This window comes from Melanotaenia boesemani, chromosome 1 (assembly GCF_017639745.1).
Source record: "Melanotaenia boesemani isolate fMelBoe1 chromosome 1, fMelBoe1.pri, whole genome shotgun sequence".
Lineage (NCBI taxonomy): Eukaryota > Metazoa > Chordata > Actinopteri > Atheriniformes > Melanotaeniidae > Melanotaenia > Melanotaenia boesemani.
The window spans coordinates 29,661,274-29,681,530 of NC_055682.1; the positions used below are offsets into that span (position 1 = coordinate 29,661,274).

General features: G+C 40.2%; 1 protein-coding gene across 4 annotated transcripts in view; it reads right to left on the minus strand.

The window, feature by feature from the left end:
• Window positions 1-9,542: 9,542 nt before the first annotated feature.
• zgc:158464 (uncharacterized protein LOC791139 homolog) overlaps window positions 9,543-20,257 on the minus strand; it is a 105,916-nt gene continuing 95,201 nt past the window's right edge. For all 4 annotated transcript variants that reach the window (XM_041983502.1, XM_041983511.1, XM_041983520.1 and 1 more), the window contains 3 exons: window positions 19,936-20,110; window positions 19,692-19,811; window positions 9,543-12,723 (listed from right to left, as the gene is read on the minus strand). In XM_041983502.1, coding sequence (XP_041839436.1) covers window positions 12,537-12,723; window positions 19,692-19,811; window positions 19,936-20,110 — 482 coding nt within the window. In that variant the 3' untranslated portion in view covers window positions 9,543-12,536. The remainder of the gene's footprint in view (window positions 12,724-19,691; window positions 19,812-19,935; window positions 20,111-20,257) is intronic.

The following is a 20,257-nucleotide window of genomic DNA, read 5'->3' on the forward strand; positions in this document are numbered from 1 at the left end:
TCCATGCCCTCTTGGATTTCATATTTATTTATTTGCTTTTTAATTATAAGGGTTTCTACAGGCTTAATAGAGACCAAAAAAGCAAATGGTGGTAAGGAGATATAAATACAAGTCCCAGATTTACTTTTAAAGCCTTTTTAAATTAAACAACAGTATTAGTGAAGACAGATTCCGCGTATTTTTATCCAAAGGGTTTTTGAACTGGCTAATTCTTGCACCAGTCCAGGAATGTGTGTATAATGGGTTTCTGAATACCATAGAAGTATCTTCAGTTACTTTACAGACATTCTTAAATATAGTGATGTGATATATGTGATAATGACATTTAAGCTGGTTTATACCGTAGTAATTAGAAATTGTGCTTGAATACCGGTCCATTGTCTGGTTAACCAGTGTAATTCCCCTGTTTGTACACTAGATGGCAATACAGTACTTGATTTAAATCTAGACACAAGCCAGCATTATCCTAGCAAGGGGATTGCTTGTATATTTATAATTTTTTTTTCTCAAGTGTGAAATCATGTTGTTGATCTGCCCTCTGCTTTACACTTTTTGCTAAATGCTTTTTAACAGAAAGTGGGGGCTTAAATTTTTTGAAGAGAATAAAACGCTTAAAAAGCCTGGAACATAAAAGAGGAAGCTGCACAGATATGGTGATAGCTTTATTACCATCCACTGAAATGTTGCTGTGCTTGTCAGAGAATTGTAACCATTATTGAAACCCCAGTTCTCCCCCACCCAGCTTTATTACAGACGGATACATTTGCTTTGTCTTGTTGTCTCCCATTAGGAAATGTGAAGGGAGGACGAATTTCGTACCCCCTCCCTTCCCAATGTCCTCCATCTACAGTAATTGCCCTGCTTAGTTTTATTACTGCATCTGTGAACGTGACAGCTCAATCAGCGGATTGGCCTTTCATGAGCAGAGCACCCAAACAGCTCTTTGTGTCCGTCTGTCCTCGTTACCATTTTATATGCACGCACACCTGCTGGCAGTTTCCACCTCTAACTGCCTCCAAGGGTATGTTCAAAATAAAGCTTTTTCATTGTGGTGAAGGAAACGAACTCAAGCCTTGACAGAACAGTAGAGGAAAGAAAGTGGCAGTGGCTGCAAATTAAAAAGGAGACCGTTGTGGCTACTCAGGGAGACTGGGTAAGTAATATTTTAAACTAAGCAGTCATTTGACTTGGTTTTTAACACCCCAGTTGCTTCTAAGCTGTGAAAGAAGATGTACTATTCAACTTAGTATATGACAGATTTGGTTTAGTGTGCCTACACTGCATCTTTCTACTAGTCTATCTCAAGTTCAATAAACACAGCCGTCATAATGTAAACAATTTAATCTGGCAAATCAGCATGTGATGTTGCCATGGAGACAGTCAGTGGTGTGCAAAATCCTGCCAAACATATGGCATAGTAAAGATGTTTTTACACACCATATTAAGATTGCTCTCAACTGCCAGAGGCGTATTGACTGTATGAAATCTGACCGTACCTGATAACTGCAATTAAAACCAGCATTGGACTGTTGGCGCTTCACCTTTCTATCTAAATATGTCCTGGCTATTCCAAAAGAATTTGAATGCCACATTCCTCTAAGTTTGTAACCTTTTTGCACAGCAATATCTGCAACTGAACATTTATAGTAACTTGATCAGTCCTGCGTATGAGCTTGGAGGAATTTGAACAAATTCCTCTGGACAGGCCAAACTTAAGTTTTGGATTCTTCATAAGAATTGATCGCTTTAGGTCAGTCCCCAATTTTATTAATAGATTAAGGTCAAGAATTTAATGAGGTCATTAAAAAACACAAACAACTTTATTTTAAATCTTTTTTTTTATTTATTTTTTTGTGGAAGAACTTAAGTGCTTCAGTTTGTCGCCTTCCTGCATCATAAACAAATGAGTTGACATTTTCCTTTAGAATTTGCTGATACCCTGTAATCCTTAATTTACTGTTTCATCATTGTTTTTGTGAGTCTTACCTTTGGAGATCCACAGGTTAATGTTAGCTGAACATTCTTTGCTGAAAGCAGGCCACAAAGATACTAGGACAACAGTTTTTAGCATAGCTCATTAATCTGTGGCTGCTGACATTAGGCTGCTTGTTTTCTGCCTTTAGAGGGCCCGGCTTACGCAAAGAGAGTGAAACTGATTAGTGATGTCCAACACCTGTGTTGACCAAACTCACCTGGTGCTGTTCTCTTAGCCACATTCTGCTATCAAACAATGATTCTACCATTACAATGTTCCTCTGATGAGATGAGGTTCTTTAGTTAGGATGGTTTCCCTCTTTCAAGCATAGATGTAAGTGAGAAGTCTTAACATTTTTCCAACCCTGTTGGCTTGTCTAGTTGACATTAATTAGTGTTAACATTAGCTAATTTGATAGAGGCTTTTATTTTGTAACGTCAAACTGTCACTGGGCTGCCTTGTGGTTTTTTCATGAAGGAATCTTTGTTGACTCACTCTTGGCAATGGTAACAATGGTCCAAGCCCTCCATTTGAGCACAATCTGTCTGGCAGTATATTCGGGGAGTCTAGACGCTTTAGAGTTGGCTGTGGAATCTCTTCCATCCTGATGAGCATCTGCCACAAACAAAACTTTTTTTTCTTGTTTCTTTTTTTTCCTGAGGGACTGAAATAACTTTAAAAAAATTTTATAACATGGTACAATACCAAGAGTATGTGATGTTAAGGTGGTAGTAGGTTAAGTCCTACTCCTCCTGAATTGAGTTTTAAAGCTTTTAAAGCTTTAAAACTCAGCTTTTTTTTTTTTTTTTTTTTTTTAAAGCTTTTAACATGTTAATAAAATGTTTTTGACTGTTATAGTACACATCACGAACAAAATCAAGGATTTTTGCTTTGAATCTGTAAAGTACAAGTCAAACAGCCTGTATTTCCTGCATAGACAAACCGATCTTAAATACTTGCAGGGTGGGGCTATACAGCTTATATTCCTACAACAAACAGATGAAATGAGAAGCTAGCAAACTGAAGAGATGCTGTTAGCTGGGAAATTTGGCAAAGCTTGGGAGGTAGCAAGAGGCTTCCCAGTTAGCAAAAAATACTGCTTTTCACAGCAGGGGCACTTTTTCGGAACGACACCGGTCCTGTTCTTATGCGCATCAAGCCTAGTCTTACTTACTATTCCTTGCCTAGTCATGGAGACTTTAAAAACCAACAAAACAGTCAAATACAAGAATATTTAAAATAACAGATTTCTATATTTGATTTAATTTTAGAGGAAGATAAGATAAACACTGCTCTCTCGCTCACACAAACATGAATATAACTTTCTCGCATCGCTTAACATTACAATGAGAACATATAACATTTATATAGTTTAATAATATTGAGTATATAGGCTACACATGCATTCACACTTGAAACTGGCTTCACACTGTTATTTTCTTTATACATCACTCACAAACAGCGCACACACTGTACACTTTTTCTGTGCACTGTCCACACACTGGACGTTGGCACAACACATTCTTTGGTTGCTTTGTTCATTTTGCACTTGCGTTTCACATCATAAATGCACCTCATCTTTCCCCTAATGTGTCGGTGTCTTTGCTGGCCTTGAAATATGCTCCAGGTTAAAGTCCCATCGAGAAACGTGCGTCCTGTGCAGTTCCGGTACAGGACCCACGTATTCATGTAAATACTGCAACTTGTCATCTCCTGGTTTTGGCTCAGGTAGAGTACTGCCTCAGCATCTGGTACAGCACGTCAACTCCTACTTTTGACTTGTTATAATAGGGGACTTTTGTGATGGAAATTATTGTGTGAGCTTGGCCTAAATTTTATTAGAGCTGTCATAATTTGAAAACATAATTGTAATGCTTAGGATATGATGATCATGTGGCTTTTCATCATCATGTGGCCTCTTCACACTAAAAACAAAACTTACAGACGTTGGCCAGATTCTCTTGTAGCTTCCCCTTTTTCTGTCTACTAGCGGGGTGAAGTAAAAGGCAAAGGATCATGAACTGTCTCAAAGTTTGTCTAGTTTCATTTTATGTAAAACTCTCTCCAAATAGTTCCGCTTTACGAAGAACTCTCTCTACGTTGCCCCTAGCAACAGCTATTGATAGATATCTCCATTAAGTCATGATGATGATGATGACAGTTGGTAAAGGCGTGATTAGAAATCTATATAACTTTGTGACACTTCCTTGTTTAGGCAGAGAGATCTCTCTGCATGCTTGACTGCATGATTTTTTTATATTTCTCTTTGCTATAATAAATTTGTAAAAGACAGTTTGACTCGGCATCATTTTTGATTCTCCCCACGAAGATTTTTTCCAGCACACTTTCTCTAGCGTTCTCTTGGAATTGACGTGGATCTCCACCGATGTGTGCGTGGTGTTGAGGATGCACACATTCCTCCTCTCCTTTCCCTGGTAGATCGTGAGCTTTATGCTGTTGCTCTGCAACAATTTGTTGTCATGCACTCCAGCTTCAGGTGCGCAGAGGGAGACAGGAGGCACTTGTTTTTATTGATAGTCCCCACCAGGCTGGTGTTTTTCACCAGAATTTTGTTGGCGAGAGGGAGAGAAAGAAAAAAAGTTGTCTGTGATGACATGTCTCCCTTTCCACAAAAATGGCTCGTGAGTTTGTGCACAACGCTCTCCCCTAGTCACCAAAAGTCAGGGCCTTTTCCTTGGCCTGCGATCTGTCTACCGGGCCATCTACATCTTGTTACCTCTCCTACCTCTGACCCACCAGCACTCAGGTCTTGGAATTGTGATCAAGCTTATTTGGCATTCATCCACCTTTTGTATTTATTAATATCTAAAAATTAGCACCAGATTATATGATAATAAAACTACTTGGGCTACTCACGCTCTGACTATCTAAATATCTGTAATATCTTTGTTTTATGTAAAGCACTTTGAATTGTCCTGTACATGAAATGTGCTATACAAATAAACTGCCCTTGCCTTGCCTTGCCTTGCCTCTGACAGCTGACAAATTCACGTGCGTTACTAAGCAACCGAGAGTGGCGTGAATGGGTATAAATAGTCACATTTCTTTTTCTTTTGATCACACTCTCACCAAAATTTCCTATAAGTTTACTGGATCTATTTTAGGAAAAGTTATGAATTAAGTGAAATTGGGGTTTCATTTTAAAAGAGATACAAGCATTTGAAAAACCAAGGTGGTAAAAAGGCTTCTTCCTGGCAAAAGGTTAAAAATGTACAATTTGGAGATAAAAAAAAATAAGACTTGAATTTATTCATTCCTGGCTATAACTTTCACCTTCAAAAGAACTCGTAATCCCAGATATTTTAATAGTTTTCCCTCTCACAAACATAACATGCAATCATTTTGAAAAGTATATTTTGGTCTATTAATTTGAGTTCTTGTTATCTTTCCATCATTCGTATCACTGGTTGCCTTCACTGCACTATGATAAAAGCAAACAGTGATGGTTGTGCATATCTGTGGGGAGTCACATCATTATACAGCAGTTAGCTTTCATTATGTATTTTCATTTTTCAGATGGTGCCACAATGATGGTAGTAGATTCATAACTGTGAAAGGCCACATCTGAGCAGACACAGGAAATAGCTTAAACAGCTAGAAAGAAACCTCTCTAATGAAACAAACCTGGAGCTTTGAAGCTAGCACAAATCTGCCCAATTACTCCCACAGCACCTGGGATTCAGGTAATGAGCAAGATTCTACACCATGTCATTACCAGCAATATATTAAGGCCAGTAGAAATCATCAGCGCCAGGTCTGTTGAAACTGTGGAGAAGCTCGTCTAATCAAGCCTTCGCAGACATGCAGGACAATATAACACTTTCCAGTTTGGATGAAATCCTCAAGTATCTCCAAGCAGGAGCAAAGGACAGAGATAGTACAATGGGTCCATACGGTTTTGTTTTTCTGAAAGGAGGCAACTCACGTGTTATTAACATAAGGTCTGTTACCCGAGATTGCTTTCTGCCCGACGTGACTGAGAGGAATATAAAATGAGCTTTTGATGGACACAAGGCTATTTTATACCCTTGTTGCCCATTCATTGCTTTCAAGCCATGCTTTTTTTATTTTTTTTCTCCCTCTTTTTCAGCACTCTCTTTGTCCACAAAAGCTTCTTTGATGCATTTCATCCCAGGTGCTTTAACCCCTGATGGAGCTTCTCTGGAGGAGAACAGAGCTACAGCAGAGTGAGGGGCAATGGCCATGCCCTTCAAACTGAGGGAGTTACACATGAAGCTTTAAATAGCTTCTCTACTTGTTCTGCCTGAAGTTTAATTAAGTTATGTGAGGCAAGGAAATCAGATACATTCCTAAAGCTTCCACTTAGTCCTCTTTTTTCCTTTTTTCTTTTAAATCTAAAATAACATTTGTCTTTTCTCAAGGCGCTGCCTTGAAAATATCCATTTTGAGACACAGTCATATTAGCTGTTAGCTGTAAATAATGCCTAGCCTTGAGATGTGTGCAGTACAGATGTTTGCAACTCAACAGGCTGTGAAGGTTCAGTGTTTTCTTTCATCAGCCCCCTGCCTGTGCTCCTTCCGAATGTCTGCGAGTTGTGGCCAAAATGTGCTGCATGAAAACTGTTTCTGCTTTCACAATGCAATGGTCTGAGAGCCATTTTAGGGTAAGCCATCAGGGATTTCATTGTTCAAATTGCCTTCAGCAATAATGATTGCAGAACCCTGAGCATATAGTGGTAATGTAACGGTGTATTTAGCTGAAGAGACAAATGCACTGAAGACTGTTTTTATCCTGCTGTTACTTGGAGCACTATGTCAAATAAGAAAATGTTCCCAGAAATGAGCAAGATATTATTTTATAGACTAATGAAATAAACTGCTGTCATGGTTATGGACTTTGTTTTTGGATTTCTGGTCATGTTTAGTTAGTTTTCCCTTGTGTGCTGTGATTTTCTGTTCCTGCCTCGTTAGTTCACCTGGTCTGATTAGTCATCCACTTCACCTGTGTCTTGTTGTTCCCTCTTAGTGTAAGTACTCCTGGTTTTCTGTTGTTCCTGGTCGGATCCTCACCATTCACTTATGCCTGTTCCCCCTGGTTTAAGTATTCTGTTTTGTCCTGTTTTGGATCCTGTAAATAAACCTTCTTGTACCTGCACCAATTCTGCCTCCTGCCTGACTGCCTGCAAATGGGTCCTCACCTCCTCCTCCGCCCGCCATTCGTGACAGTAGGATCCGACCACAATTGGACCCAGCAGGTTTGATGGCTTGGTTTCATTATTAGTTCTGAGGTTGCTAACTGGTTCCCTACGGTGGAGGAGCCAGATCTGTCGTTTCTTGATCCTCCTCCCACAAGGAGCAGACGGAGGAGGACGTCCAGGCACCGGGGGCGGCGGCCCCTCGAGATTATGACTTCGAGTGAACTGGTGGGAAGGCTCCTTCGACTGGATACGGAGTTGGAGCCGCTGGATGATCCAGAGTGGTTGCCAGTCTGGGGGACCAGATTGGCTATTAGCCCCACACCACTGGGGCGGGCTGCATCTCGGAGGTCAACACCAGCTCCAAGGTCCACGTCTTGGGTGACGCCATCAGCTGCACTGTCACAGTTGCCGCCACCAGCTCCCAGGCCTACGTCTTAAGTTTCGCCTCCAGCTCCAATGCCTCAGCACCCCACGCCAGCTCCAAGGTCCTGCCCGGCTCTTCGGCGTTCCACGGCGGTGTCCAGGTCTTCTTCTCCTGTGTCGGCACAATTATTGTCCACAGTTCCTGTTCCCGAGGGGGTCTCAGGTCTAGACGCTCCTCACCCTGCTCGAGTCCCTGTTCCCGAGGGAGTCTCAGGCCAAGACGCCCCTTACCTGCTACTGGTGCCTGACCCAGAGATTCAGTCTGCCCGTCCGCCGCCGGACCTCCAGTCTGCCCGTCCGCTGCCGGAGCTCCAGTCCGCCCGTCCGCTGCCGGAGCTCCAGTCTGCCCGTCCGCCGCCGGAGCTCCATACCCCATCTCCAGGTCTGGCTCCAGAGGGGGACCCCGGTGACCCACGTCTAGGAAAGGGAAACCGAAGTCCATGGTTTGTCGTCATCATAGGGGTGTTTTGATGACCAGTTCACAAAGCATAAAATATCTGAAGCAAGATTTGTGCATATAATTTGTTTGACACCATTTAGAGTGGAAACGGAAAAAGATCCCATGCAAAAATGAAGGCAAGCCAAAAGATTTGAGCTTCAGCTTTTATTTAGCTAAAATCGATTGGCTTGGAAGGGTTATATCTCATTCATAATTATTGATAGGAAAGGTCAGATTAGATCCATGAGCCAGCGGCCTTTAGCCAGTCTTTGCAACCTTGGCATGAACTTATAATGTATAAGAAACTTGTTCTTAGGTAGAAGTTGCCTCAGTTTGCTATAAGACCATGAGCTTGTGAAAATATAAAGCTGACATTTGGCTGGAGTGAATTTTGTAACATCTCAACTTGCATTTTCTTGTTCCAAAACTGTAGAATTTGAGCCAGAGTAGTCCAACACGATCAGTAATCAAGTCTATTGTGTAGATCTAACTTTTTGTTCTTTGTCAGTGCAATTCAGTTTAATCTCTTTTCCAGTCTCCATCTTTCCTTCAGCAAATTTAACTGTCTTGATCAACTTTTAAGCTAAATTAAAAAAAACTCTAACCAGTCAATGATGGTGGTAGGTACAGATAACAGTACAATGTTCTTTAAAAGATGGCACTTCTACTCAAGTTTGCAAAGCAATGTGATGCACATTCCCATTCTCCATAGGCTTGTTGAGGTTGAGATGAAGAAAACATTTCATGAAAACCAAGGACTATGAAAAGATAAATGAAAGAGTTTAACTCACAATCTATATCAGGGGTGTCCAGCTCCGGTTCTCGGGGGCCATAATCCTGCAGGTTTTCGATGTGTCCCTGCTCCAAAACCACCTGACTCAAATTACTGAGTCATTGTGCAAAACTTAATAGGCTGTTGGATCAATTTAATCAGGTCAGGTGTGTTCAAGCAGGAAACACTGAAAACCTGCAGGACAGCGGCCCTTGAGGACCGACTTTGGACACCCTTGATGTATATCTTAAACCCTTTGAAATGTTGGTAATCTGACAAGAATTGTTAACCAGTTGCCCAAAATTTTGAATGCCCCTGTTTATGATGTACATTCGATTAAATCTACAACATAGATTGAAAGAGCATCCCTGCAAGGAAGTACTACCTATAAAAGGTCAGAAGTGTTACAGAGAACATAAAAAAGGGCTAGAAAATGCTGTTAAATAACATGTGCTACTGGGATGAACAACAGAGAAAAAAATATATTACAAGACTGTGCTACAAAGTGAATCAATGGAGAACAAGTGCTGGAATACTGGCTTGAGAATGGCTCCAGCAGTCTGTCCTTGACTCACACAATGGTCGTTCTTCCTCACATATTAAAGGGCCTCACCATGGTAACTGGTGATGGTAGAGAAACTGGAAGTGGAGGAACTGGAAAGGGCTTTTTCCCTATTATATAATAACTCTTTCCATTATAGTTAGTGTCTGAACTAACAGAAAAAGGGAGAAATCAAACTGTCAAGTTGCACGTTAAACTCATAAACCCAACTTTTATTTATTTATGCACCATGATGCCTCTACGTCCCCAAACAATACATTCAGTATATACATTTGGCCATGAGGGACTATACAGAGATGTGTTATAGTAGTGCATACATACGTGGCACAAAAAAGTACACAAAGAAAACTCATACATGCCACTTTACCACAGTAAAGCAATACACAAGATACACTTGGGGCAAGTCAATGGCTGATGGCTGCTTACACCAGTGCGCACACACACACACACACACACACACAGACATACAATCACACACTCAACAAACACTGCTTCATATATGCACAACCGTGTGTTTACAGACACGCAAACACACACAAGCTTTAAGACACTTCTGAGGGAGGTGGAAGGCTCTTTCAGGGTCTCATAATAGAAATACAAGGATGTCAAGAGTGTGTCTGCTGACTGCAGCAAATCCCTCCCCCTGCCACATCACTCTTCCCTTTGTCTCTCCCTTATTCGTCCTCTGCATCTCTCCCGTTTTCCTTTCTCCATAGATAAGGCTTCTCTCCAGGCAGTGTGGCCATCGCACACAGGCTCTTTCTTTAAGTTGAGTAACACTCATCAGCAGCAGTAACTAAATAAAGAGCCTCTACTGTCAATCACGCACATAATTCCTGTTTCTGTTTTTTTTTTTCCCAACTTTGCACTTGTTCTTCGGATTTTCTCTCAAGGAAACATATAGGTCCACTTTGACAAAGTATTGTTCCTCAATAAAACATAAAGAGACACCCTCATAAGACACTGATCTGATGACAGCACTATCTGTCTGCTCACTTACTGCACCACTAATCACGCCACTCTGTTGATAACATCTCCTCCTGGTGGACATGTTGTACCATCATATTTATCATAAACCTTTTTTCAAGGCACACACTACTATCTTTTTTCCCTTAAATGACTGCAGTTGATAGTTGCATAGCACACAGTGGACTTAAAGTCAAAGCCAAAATGCATCTGACTTTGAGGTCATGCTTGCAAACTAAAAAAAGAAAAGAAAAAAGATTTAAAGTCATTTCTCATGGCTAGCGTCAGTCCTTTATCAGGTATGTCCACATCCTCCCCCACACACAACTTACATGCTCATTTAACCACTGTATTTGGCAGCTCCTAAGTCATGTATTAGGCAGTCTCATTAGACTGATTCATGATGCTGCACTAATAGCAACTCAGCTTCTTCTGGATGTAACTGGTCAACATAAATAAAAGCAGGAAGGAGGACAAAAAGCAAACAAAGTATTGGGAATCAAGCTGCCAGCACATACCAGTGGGGTTGGAAACACACTGAAACTTACAATCTGTGCATGGATTCTCATATGCATTCAAAAAGCGTACACACCTAGACTTGACACACTCGCATTCACACACATATGGACATCTGGAGGATTTAATGTGAAGTGGGAGCATGACAGGTTGAAGGTAGGTGTTTATCTGGTTCGGACAGGCTGCACTGTGATGGATGTGTTGGGGGGGCTGGGGAGGGAGGGTAGGGTATGCCATCGCTTCTCACAAGTCTTGGCAACCACGCAAGTCAGAGTTAGGCTGTCGAAGCAAGGGATTACTTAGCAGAACAGGAAGCAACAAAAATTCAGAGAGCCACAGCTAAAGAGGCCGGAACAACACAATCACATCGGCACAGAACGATGAGGGCGAGCGGGCCGATGGGCCAATCACAAATGAGGAGCATGTCAGTAATAATTACCCCAGAATAAATTACAGTTACAGAACAATCGTTAAAAGCAGGATTTGAAATTAGCTGATCTAGCGGACTGATTTGACCCATGCATTATAAGGCATTAACAAACATTTGTTACTGACATCACATAGTAATTTAACAGACTATACATACAATTGATGATCTGGGAAAGAAAAACAAGTCTGCTCATTTTTTTATCATTCTGATGAAGTGTATTACAAAAAAAAAAAAAAAAAAAAAAAAAAAAATCCTAAAACCAACAACATAGTTTTAAGGGAATTGGGAATGTCATAGGGAGAGCAGATCGATATCTGCAATCTCATTGTACCTATTGATCTGCAGATGGGCGAATGAAATTGATTTTCTGAGGTAGACAATGCAGGCATATTTCATTCTCCCGATGCAAAGCCATTCTTTGCAGGGGTAGTTGGGGTAATTTGGCCCATTTGGACAGGCTCTGGTCTCCAGCCTCAGCCAATTGTACTGTGTCAGATGGCTTGACCCATCCATCATGCTTTCCTGCCTGTCTCACCACTGTGGTACTTACACTGTCACTGGTGTGATCCACCCACTCAGTGATGGATAGCAGACAACATGCACTATGACAACATAGAGAGATCACTCTGCAAAGCACACAGGCCAGTTGTTGTCGCGCAGCTGGGGATGCACCATTCATATTTGGTCAGTTTATTCAATATTCTGGCCGCTGTATAGGGCCCGCGTGGACAATATCGCTCAACATGCATCACAAATGTTGCTACCTTTACATTCTTCAAGTCCCCTAAAAAAAAAAAAAAAACACTACAGTATGAACAGAGCCTATCCATGAGAAGCTCTAATAGTTGCCAAGATGTGCACACACGAAAAAAGGGTACAATAGTTTGTGTTCAAATTTAAATCCCAGTGACTAGATGATATGTTGTACCTCTATTTCTTTGAGCATTAAGTGCTAAAGGTAATCAGCTCAATCAACACTGAAATGATGTTCCTTAGATCATCAGTCTCTCTTTTAATGAATGGATGTCAATCATAAATAAAATATAATAAAATAATAAAACAATTGCCACATTGACTCTATATGTGATGCAGTAGGCCTTCAAAACAGGTCTAGAAGCTGTCAGCCAGTGAGGTGAGTTGGGATCAGCAGTTTTTGATTCATCTTCCCATGACATGAGCCTAATGGGTTCTGTCCAGAGGGATGGGAAGTGTGGAACCACGAGGTGGCCCAGTGAGTTCTGCATGGGCGGACACCTGCACACTACCCAGACCACTATAGTGTCCTGATGGCTACAGGGTAGAGCAGAGACATATGTTCAGCACCCTTGATAGGCAGCTTGCGGCTGGAGTAGAAATGGATGATCTCAGGCACGCTGTCAAAGGGGCAGCTGTTCTGGCCCAGAATGTACTTATTCTCCTTCGTCCGCGACAGCTTCATGTGCATGAAGCCCTGGCTGCTCCTGGAGAAAAAGGATGACAAAAGAGACAGAGGGAGAAAATGTTTAGCTCAAGTAAGGTGAACTTTGGAATGACACATGGGACTTAAGCAGAAAAACTGCACACTATGGCAGCCATGTTAGCTCAGGTTGTCAGAATGGCAACATTTTAAATCAGGAAACAATCAGAAGTTTTTCAGTTCATCCTGTTGTGGTTTTCACTGTTTTTGTCCAACTAATGTATTGACTTTTACTTAAAACCCCAACATCATAGTGAGACTAATTTATTTAAATAAAAAATATGCCAAGGAGGAAGAACCAGCACTGCCCTCACTGCCTTCTCTGTTCTGTCTGACTCACACACACCAATAGACACATTTAAATTCAGTACTGGTTTTGGTATATACTTCCTGATTCATCAGGCGGCAACTTGTAATAATGATGTTGACTGATATTTTTACTTAAGTAGTAAGAAACTCATCTTGGACTACATGACCTTCAACAACTGGTAACTCTAAAACCACCTGGGAGGGCAGACTAAAAGCAAAGTTTCTCAAGGTGCTTTCATATGCAGTGTATAAGGCTGCAGCTGATGAACCCCCCTGATAAATCACTTAAGCTACAACGATAAATGCACAGCAAATGAAAAGCCCCCTGTGTGTTTCTAGGAGTCTTCGATCGATGCATTTTACAGCTTGCCAGTAATCTTCTGCTTTAAAATAGAAAAATACTTTTTTGAAGTTAAGTGATGCGACAATAAGCTTAAGTGAAGGGGTGCTGATACAAAACAACTGTTCCCCATGGCCTGTAAATATACACTTAGGATAAATTTTCCTTACAAAACACATTAACATAATAGCTCCTTCAATCAGCGGCTAATGCTTCGAAGATTGCCGTTGGGTAAAATAGCATTCACAGACATTAAGGCGCGTCACTGACTTATGTACACAGCTTATTTCCAGCTCATTAAACTCCCACCTGTTCTGCATTGTTTTGTGTTATTCTTTTTTAGTTTAATTGATCTAAAATATAAACTTTGTTGTTGCTTCTTGGTTTTAACACCGGAAAAAGAAAACAATGCCATTCAGTAAACATAGCAGCACACCTTTGCTAATATAACTAGCTGCACTTGCCATTAAATGTGTTCCAAACTTGGAGAATAACCCTCTTATGACTGAATATACGTGCCAGGTAAGTGCATGTGAGGTTTTAAGAAACAGAGATATTCTCTATACCAGTAACAAAAGTCAGAAATAAATATGTGGATGTTGTTGTGTCAGCACATATTTCTGCTTTGGTAAGATTCAGAAAAAGCAAAACTGTCAAGACTTGATTAAATTTACAACATTTGCCACATGTATTTGTTTCTTTTACTGATTATAAAGCATAAAACCATTTTTTCCCCTTTTACTACTAGTGCCAACATTTCTGTTGTAAATACATGCACACAGTTGTAGCATGTTGTCTGTGATGAACAGGAGCAAAAACTTGGCTTTAGGAACCTTAAATCTAAGTCCATTTTTAACTTATCACGTAATTGCATTTGTAAAGCTGATGGTTATGTTCTCTCCCTGATGCATAGAGAGAAACCAGGAAAAAATAGATAACACTGGCATGAGAAAAAACAGAATCTACAGGGTTCAATTAAAGGACATCTATCAAGAATGAGAATACATTAATACTGATTTCTGCAAATGAGACCAATCCTTCTTTAATGATCCAGTGATTGTTAATTTAAAGATAACAGAATAAAAAATACATGAAGCTTTGGACCCTTCTTGCACTATATATCAGAAATCTGATAGGGGGTGGGTTGGGTTGGGTTGGGTTGGGTTGGGGGGGTTGCTGATGTATATCAAAGCTAAAAAGCTTTTTTTTTTTATAGATGAAATGAGGTAGAGCTCTGCTGGGTTGCTGAGCTATAAAAGTGAAGTAAACAGACTATCAAACCTCTCCATTACGGCAGCTCTGGCTGCGATATCTGAACACATCATTAACAAGTTTATCATGATATGAAGAAAGCAGGATAAATTTTCCCCACTCCAAGTCTCTCCAACTTGATGATTCTGCAAGTGGTGCCACCAAATTAAAAAAAAAAAAAAAACTCTCTACAAAGTTAATCTGATGAATCTTCACCAGGAGAGCTGGGAGGAAGGCGTTAGGTTACTCAGCGCCACACTTAAAAAGGCAAACACATCAATGGCATCATTTTCAGATTCCCAGCTGGTTTTCCAGTCTGTGTTCTGAGCTACTTATCATATTACAGTCCTGCAGAGACAGAAACCAGGACAACAGAGCAACACAGTATTGTTGGTGATAAAATGAATACAGGGCTATTTCTGAGTTGACAAGCCTTTGTGGTGCTATCATACCCCGTGTTTGTGGACCTCTATTTGTGTAATCAGGATGAATCTCACTGGGGAGGTCTGCTGTCGTGTTTATTGAGGTTTATGACTTTGATTTGAACGGAGCAGCACTCAGAACAGGAACAGCCTGACAGCTTATCTCCATCGTCAACATATCGGATTGCTTTTGTTTGATACTGAGTGTTATGAATCCAAGGCAAAAGCATCAGCTAAAATTATAATGACCTGCTGCAGGAGCTATGACCTTTTTAAGCATCACAGGATATCAGATATTGTGTGTGTCCATTATTTAATATGAATGAGCCTGATTAAAACCAGCATAATTACATGTGTGAAGCACCATACTGAGTTTATAATCAAACAGGTAGATGAGATCAAAGTAGTCAAAAATACATTTTTGAGGAAGTTTTTGTTTTGATGATTTCATAAAGCAAATTTTACTGAATACATTTTCGTCTTTCTCCAGGCCTTCACAGAGAGAGCTAGGAATTAACTGCGCAGAATTCCCCTGTAAGGGGAAAACAGGATGACACTGACCTCTGGGTTTAATATGTTTCAGACACCAGAAAGGGAGGGAAAAACGAGTGAGAGAAAAGGGGTGATGTAGCCCACAGGGACATCAAAAAGGCAGGTAATGGCAAAACAGAAAAAAAAAAAACTCTTTGTTCCAGCCAGAGGATTCAAGAGGCTGGAGGTCTCAGGGATTTCTGTCTTTATCAATAATGCAATACACATTTGTGCCACCTCATGGCCTCATGCATTTTTCAGCAACCTCATACATGGAGGCTCTTCACCTTGGGTGTCCACTCATTTTCTGGAAACACACATGCTTCTAGGGACGCTTGTGTGTGGAGGCTGAAACTAGTGCCACTTCTGCCTGAAAGGTGGCAGGTTCCGTTATTCCCATGAATAAGATTCTTTCTCAGGGGTGGGTAACTGATGCCATGGGGACAAGATGATGCTCTGCAAAACCCAAGAGCTTTCTTACACAATAGAAGAAACACACCTTTGTCACTGTTCTATCTAGACAACAAGAGAATATCAATCTGAAGTAAACTGTGACTGTCAATATTTAACCAAAAATTCAGTTTCCTAGTATATAAAGTTGCCACATTTCTAAGCTGGAAAAAAAGCTCAAATCAAAACCTTTAAAAGGTGCATAAAAGTGAGGACAATCTGCTTTAATTGAAAGCTGGATTCATCAGTCAAGTTACCGGGGAAGGATCAAATAGGCATTCTGGTTGTCAGGATTTTTACACATTTTACTTTTAACTGAGCTAACAGTGCATGCTTTAATCAGACTTTGTCAATTAGTAGACTCATCAGAGATTGGCTGATTAAAAGGCTGGAGCAAAAATCCAATTAAAATATTACAATTACATGAACCAAAAAGAAAGTGATTTGTACATTTATGACTTCTACCCAAACATCTAACACACCTGACACATTGTTAATGTAAATTTAGCTTTCTGAATCAGGAATCGTCTTTATGAATTGCAGCAATTCATTTATATCTCTTCTTTTTATTTTCTAGAACGTTCCTGACTCCTTTTTGAGCTGGTTGGTACACAAGTCAATTACACAATCTTCCCCTTTTCACATGTATATTTCTGCTGTCTGAGAGTCCAGATGAGCGTATTCTACAGTCTCCAGTGACTCACTGAGATTAAGCAGTTTCGATGGATGGACAGAAACAATTTTCTTAGCATGGCCTCTCTCCTCTTACTCTTCTCTGTGTGACAACATCTATTACTGATGTCACAACCGTCACTTGTTTTCTGTTGTTAAATAGAGCAGGTTTCACAGATAAACTGCTGCCTATTAGCAAATCACTTTACTAACTACTCCTGTGGTATTTGCTCTAACAGTGCAGCACACTAGCGAGGGTCATCTTGACACCTTTGCAATGCAAATTTTTCTAACAATACAATCACTGAACAAGAATGTTAGGAATGCTATAACTTCGTACTGAGTGAAATATAACTTCTGTATAATATAACTTGTCATTGCCTGATTGAGTCAGTCTGGAAAAAATATACTCCAACATGAAAGTAAATCACATAATCTAGCAATCAGCTTTTTCATTTGGGTGGTAAAACCCTCAGCATTAGCTTGTCTCTTTTTCATTGTTACAGTAAAAATAGGTGGATTAATTCTCTCTAGCTTGGCAGCTTTACCAACAAAAAGAAATTGATGTTCATCAAGTACACACCTTGATTAATGTTTCATATATCACAATCATTCTGCAGCAAAAAGCCTTCATTTTCATCTAAATTGAAGTTACATGACCCATCTTTGTCACTCTTTAGGCCTGCACGTCTGATTTATAGACTACATGTACCAAATGCACTTTATCCTCAGTGGATATCCCTGCTGGTATTTGTATTATTTAGATGCTAAATAACATATTTTTATCTATCGGATTTAAACTGATATAATTACATGTATATCCTTCCTAGTTCCAAGGAAGACTCTGAGCCAGCATCTCCAAGCTCCATGATCCTGTGCAGCAGTTTTAGTCCTTTTCTGTAAAATTTTGAGGAAAAATTCAGTGTAATATCTTTTAATCAATATTTATTCTTTGTTCTAATTTTTGCTAAGTTTTTTATGCATTTTTACAATTAATTCAACCTCTTTTATCAATCTGAATAGCTCATTCATTGATTGAGCTTTGTGCATATGAAAGGAATGGCAATTAGGTGTGGACACAGGTGTGAGTTATTCCTACGTAATTCTTCATCAATTAAAACGGTAACAGGTTTGGAGTGGATTTGTAAGTGTGTCATGAACATTTGGAAGCTGTTGCTATGAACCCACAACATTCTGTCACAAACTGCAAATCACATACAAAGCACAAACATAAAGGCGATACTAGATTTTGCCCCCCCCCAAAAATTAATTAATAATAATAAAAAAAAAAAGATCATCTAAATCGACAGAGCAGGTCTTAAACAACCTTCTTTAGAAAGATGAAACTAGGATCAGCCCATACAGGAATGAAGGGAAGAACACAAAATGGAAACATCTTTGAATGGCTGATGTGCAGCAATAAGCCAAGTTTTATAAAACACATGGAGGATTCAGCAAGTCTTTCAGTGGTGCTAGGTGATGTGACAGACGAGGCAAAAAGATGAATGAATGGATGGATGAATGGATGGATATGCAATACTGTCAACAAGAGTCAGGCTAATTAAGCCAAGTCATTATACAAATGGAGTACGGCTTGAAGCATCTTGCGAAAGCAGCACTTATTGAAGGTAAAAAGGTGGAATATTGAAATCATTTGACATCAGTCTAATCAAACTGCATTTTACTTGCTGAAGACTGAAAATCCTGAAAAACATTGACATAAGCTCATGTCATACATGTTCAAGACCCTTAAAATAACAGGAATATCATGAAAATAATTTCAAACCCTGAAAACCTTTAAAGTGTTTTTTTTTTTTTTGTCCACACTGTACTTACATTTTCTTAGTTTAATTTAAAATCAGTGGTGTCACAGTCCGAGCATTGCATGACTTAATTGCGTGTCATCTAAAATGACACCTTCTAGGTTTGTAGCACTCAACCAGCCAGATGTGCTGGTTTGTGGTTGATCAAAACCCCAGTTAAATGAGTTGGTAAATCTTTTCGTCTTACCAGGAAGATCAGCAGCGACACAAGAATAAACAGAGGATCATTCAGTGAGAAAGGAAGCGACAAAGGCAGAGACAGTTGTGTGAAGAAAATTGCATGAGTAGTGAAGCGAATTACATTTCCCTTTCAAGGCATATACAGTAAGCCTCCCGATCTGAGATCTGCTGTGATAACAATCAATGTGGCTGCATATTACTGTTTCATCTCATTTCAAAGTTTGTGCAGAGTGGCTGAGATTTTTCTAAATGTCATGTCTTCAGTGATGGAAATAAGCTGGTGCGGGTAAAAAGTAAATGTGACACATAACAAGTTTAGACATAAAGATTTCATAGCTCAAGTAACTTAGCCACAGTTTGTTTTGCAAATATTTTGGACAGTTTCAAGTTTCTAGTTTTGTTTCTGACAATATTGCCATGGCACCTGGCTCTGATACCTTGTAGCAAAAATCTAAAGCTACACATTCCCATCAAAAGATGAGGGATGTTATTGCATTGCAAGCCTCGATGCTGATGTAACCTCTTTCAAATGCCACACAGTAGGCTAAACCAATCAGAGTGGCTCTTTTAAACCCTTGGCTAGATGCAGCAAGAGCAGAGGTCGCCAGTTAAAGGGCACCATTAACCAAGTTGTGGGCACATCAGCAAGTCAAGGAGCCCACGCTGTCAGATGGGGGCTACCAAGGAGAACTGGAGGATGATACAGAGGGTGGGACACAGGTCAAAAAGGTGAAAATGATTACCATAGAGAAAAGGCAGCATCAGCAGACTAATAGGGAACAGGTATACAACTTGTTCACATTGAACAAATATTCAAGAATATCCTTGACTGACTTGAAGAGACCCTTCACTCTCCTGCCTTTTATTATCCAAACATGGAAGACTGTGTTCAGCATTTGGGGTTATATTTTCACAGAGGCTTGTCATGTGCAGCTGCACGTCTGATAATCCTATTTGTGGTTTTCTGTTTCAGTGAGAAGTGGATTGTTCTTACTTAAGGGAGAGGGAGTAGTCATTCTTGCTGGTCTCGCTGTTTCTTACAAGGTAGCTGGCTTCCTTGCACAGCCTGAGCAGAGACTCTGCGTCTGTTCGGCTGATGGCTCCGTGGTACCAACTGCAGTCAATAACAAGAAATAGGGATGAACAAAACAATGGTAAGGATGCAGACATAAGAACCAAAGCATCTGAGATGTTTATGAACACAAAACAAACTTGAGAAGCACTGAAATGAGACTCACAACTGGCTTTCCAGCGGCATCGTGGGGTCAATACGTTCCCCAAGAGAGGAGCTGCAGTGGTCCAATGAGGTCATTTTGGTGTTGACCAGACAGCCACTGGAATGTCGCTGCAGCGGGCGAGTTTTCCCGTCTTTGGTGGGCGACATTCGGGGCTTTTCAACCCCATCAAATTGGACTGTAATAAAGGAAAAGAGCTGAAAAGAGTCTGTTCTAAAAGCATGCCATGTACAACTAAAAAAAATAAACTATTTCTAGCTCTACAAATAATACTGCTCATTGTGTTCACACATCGCAACTAGAAGTCAAGTTCAGGTCAAGAAGA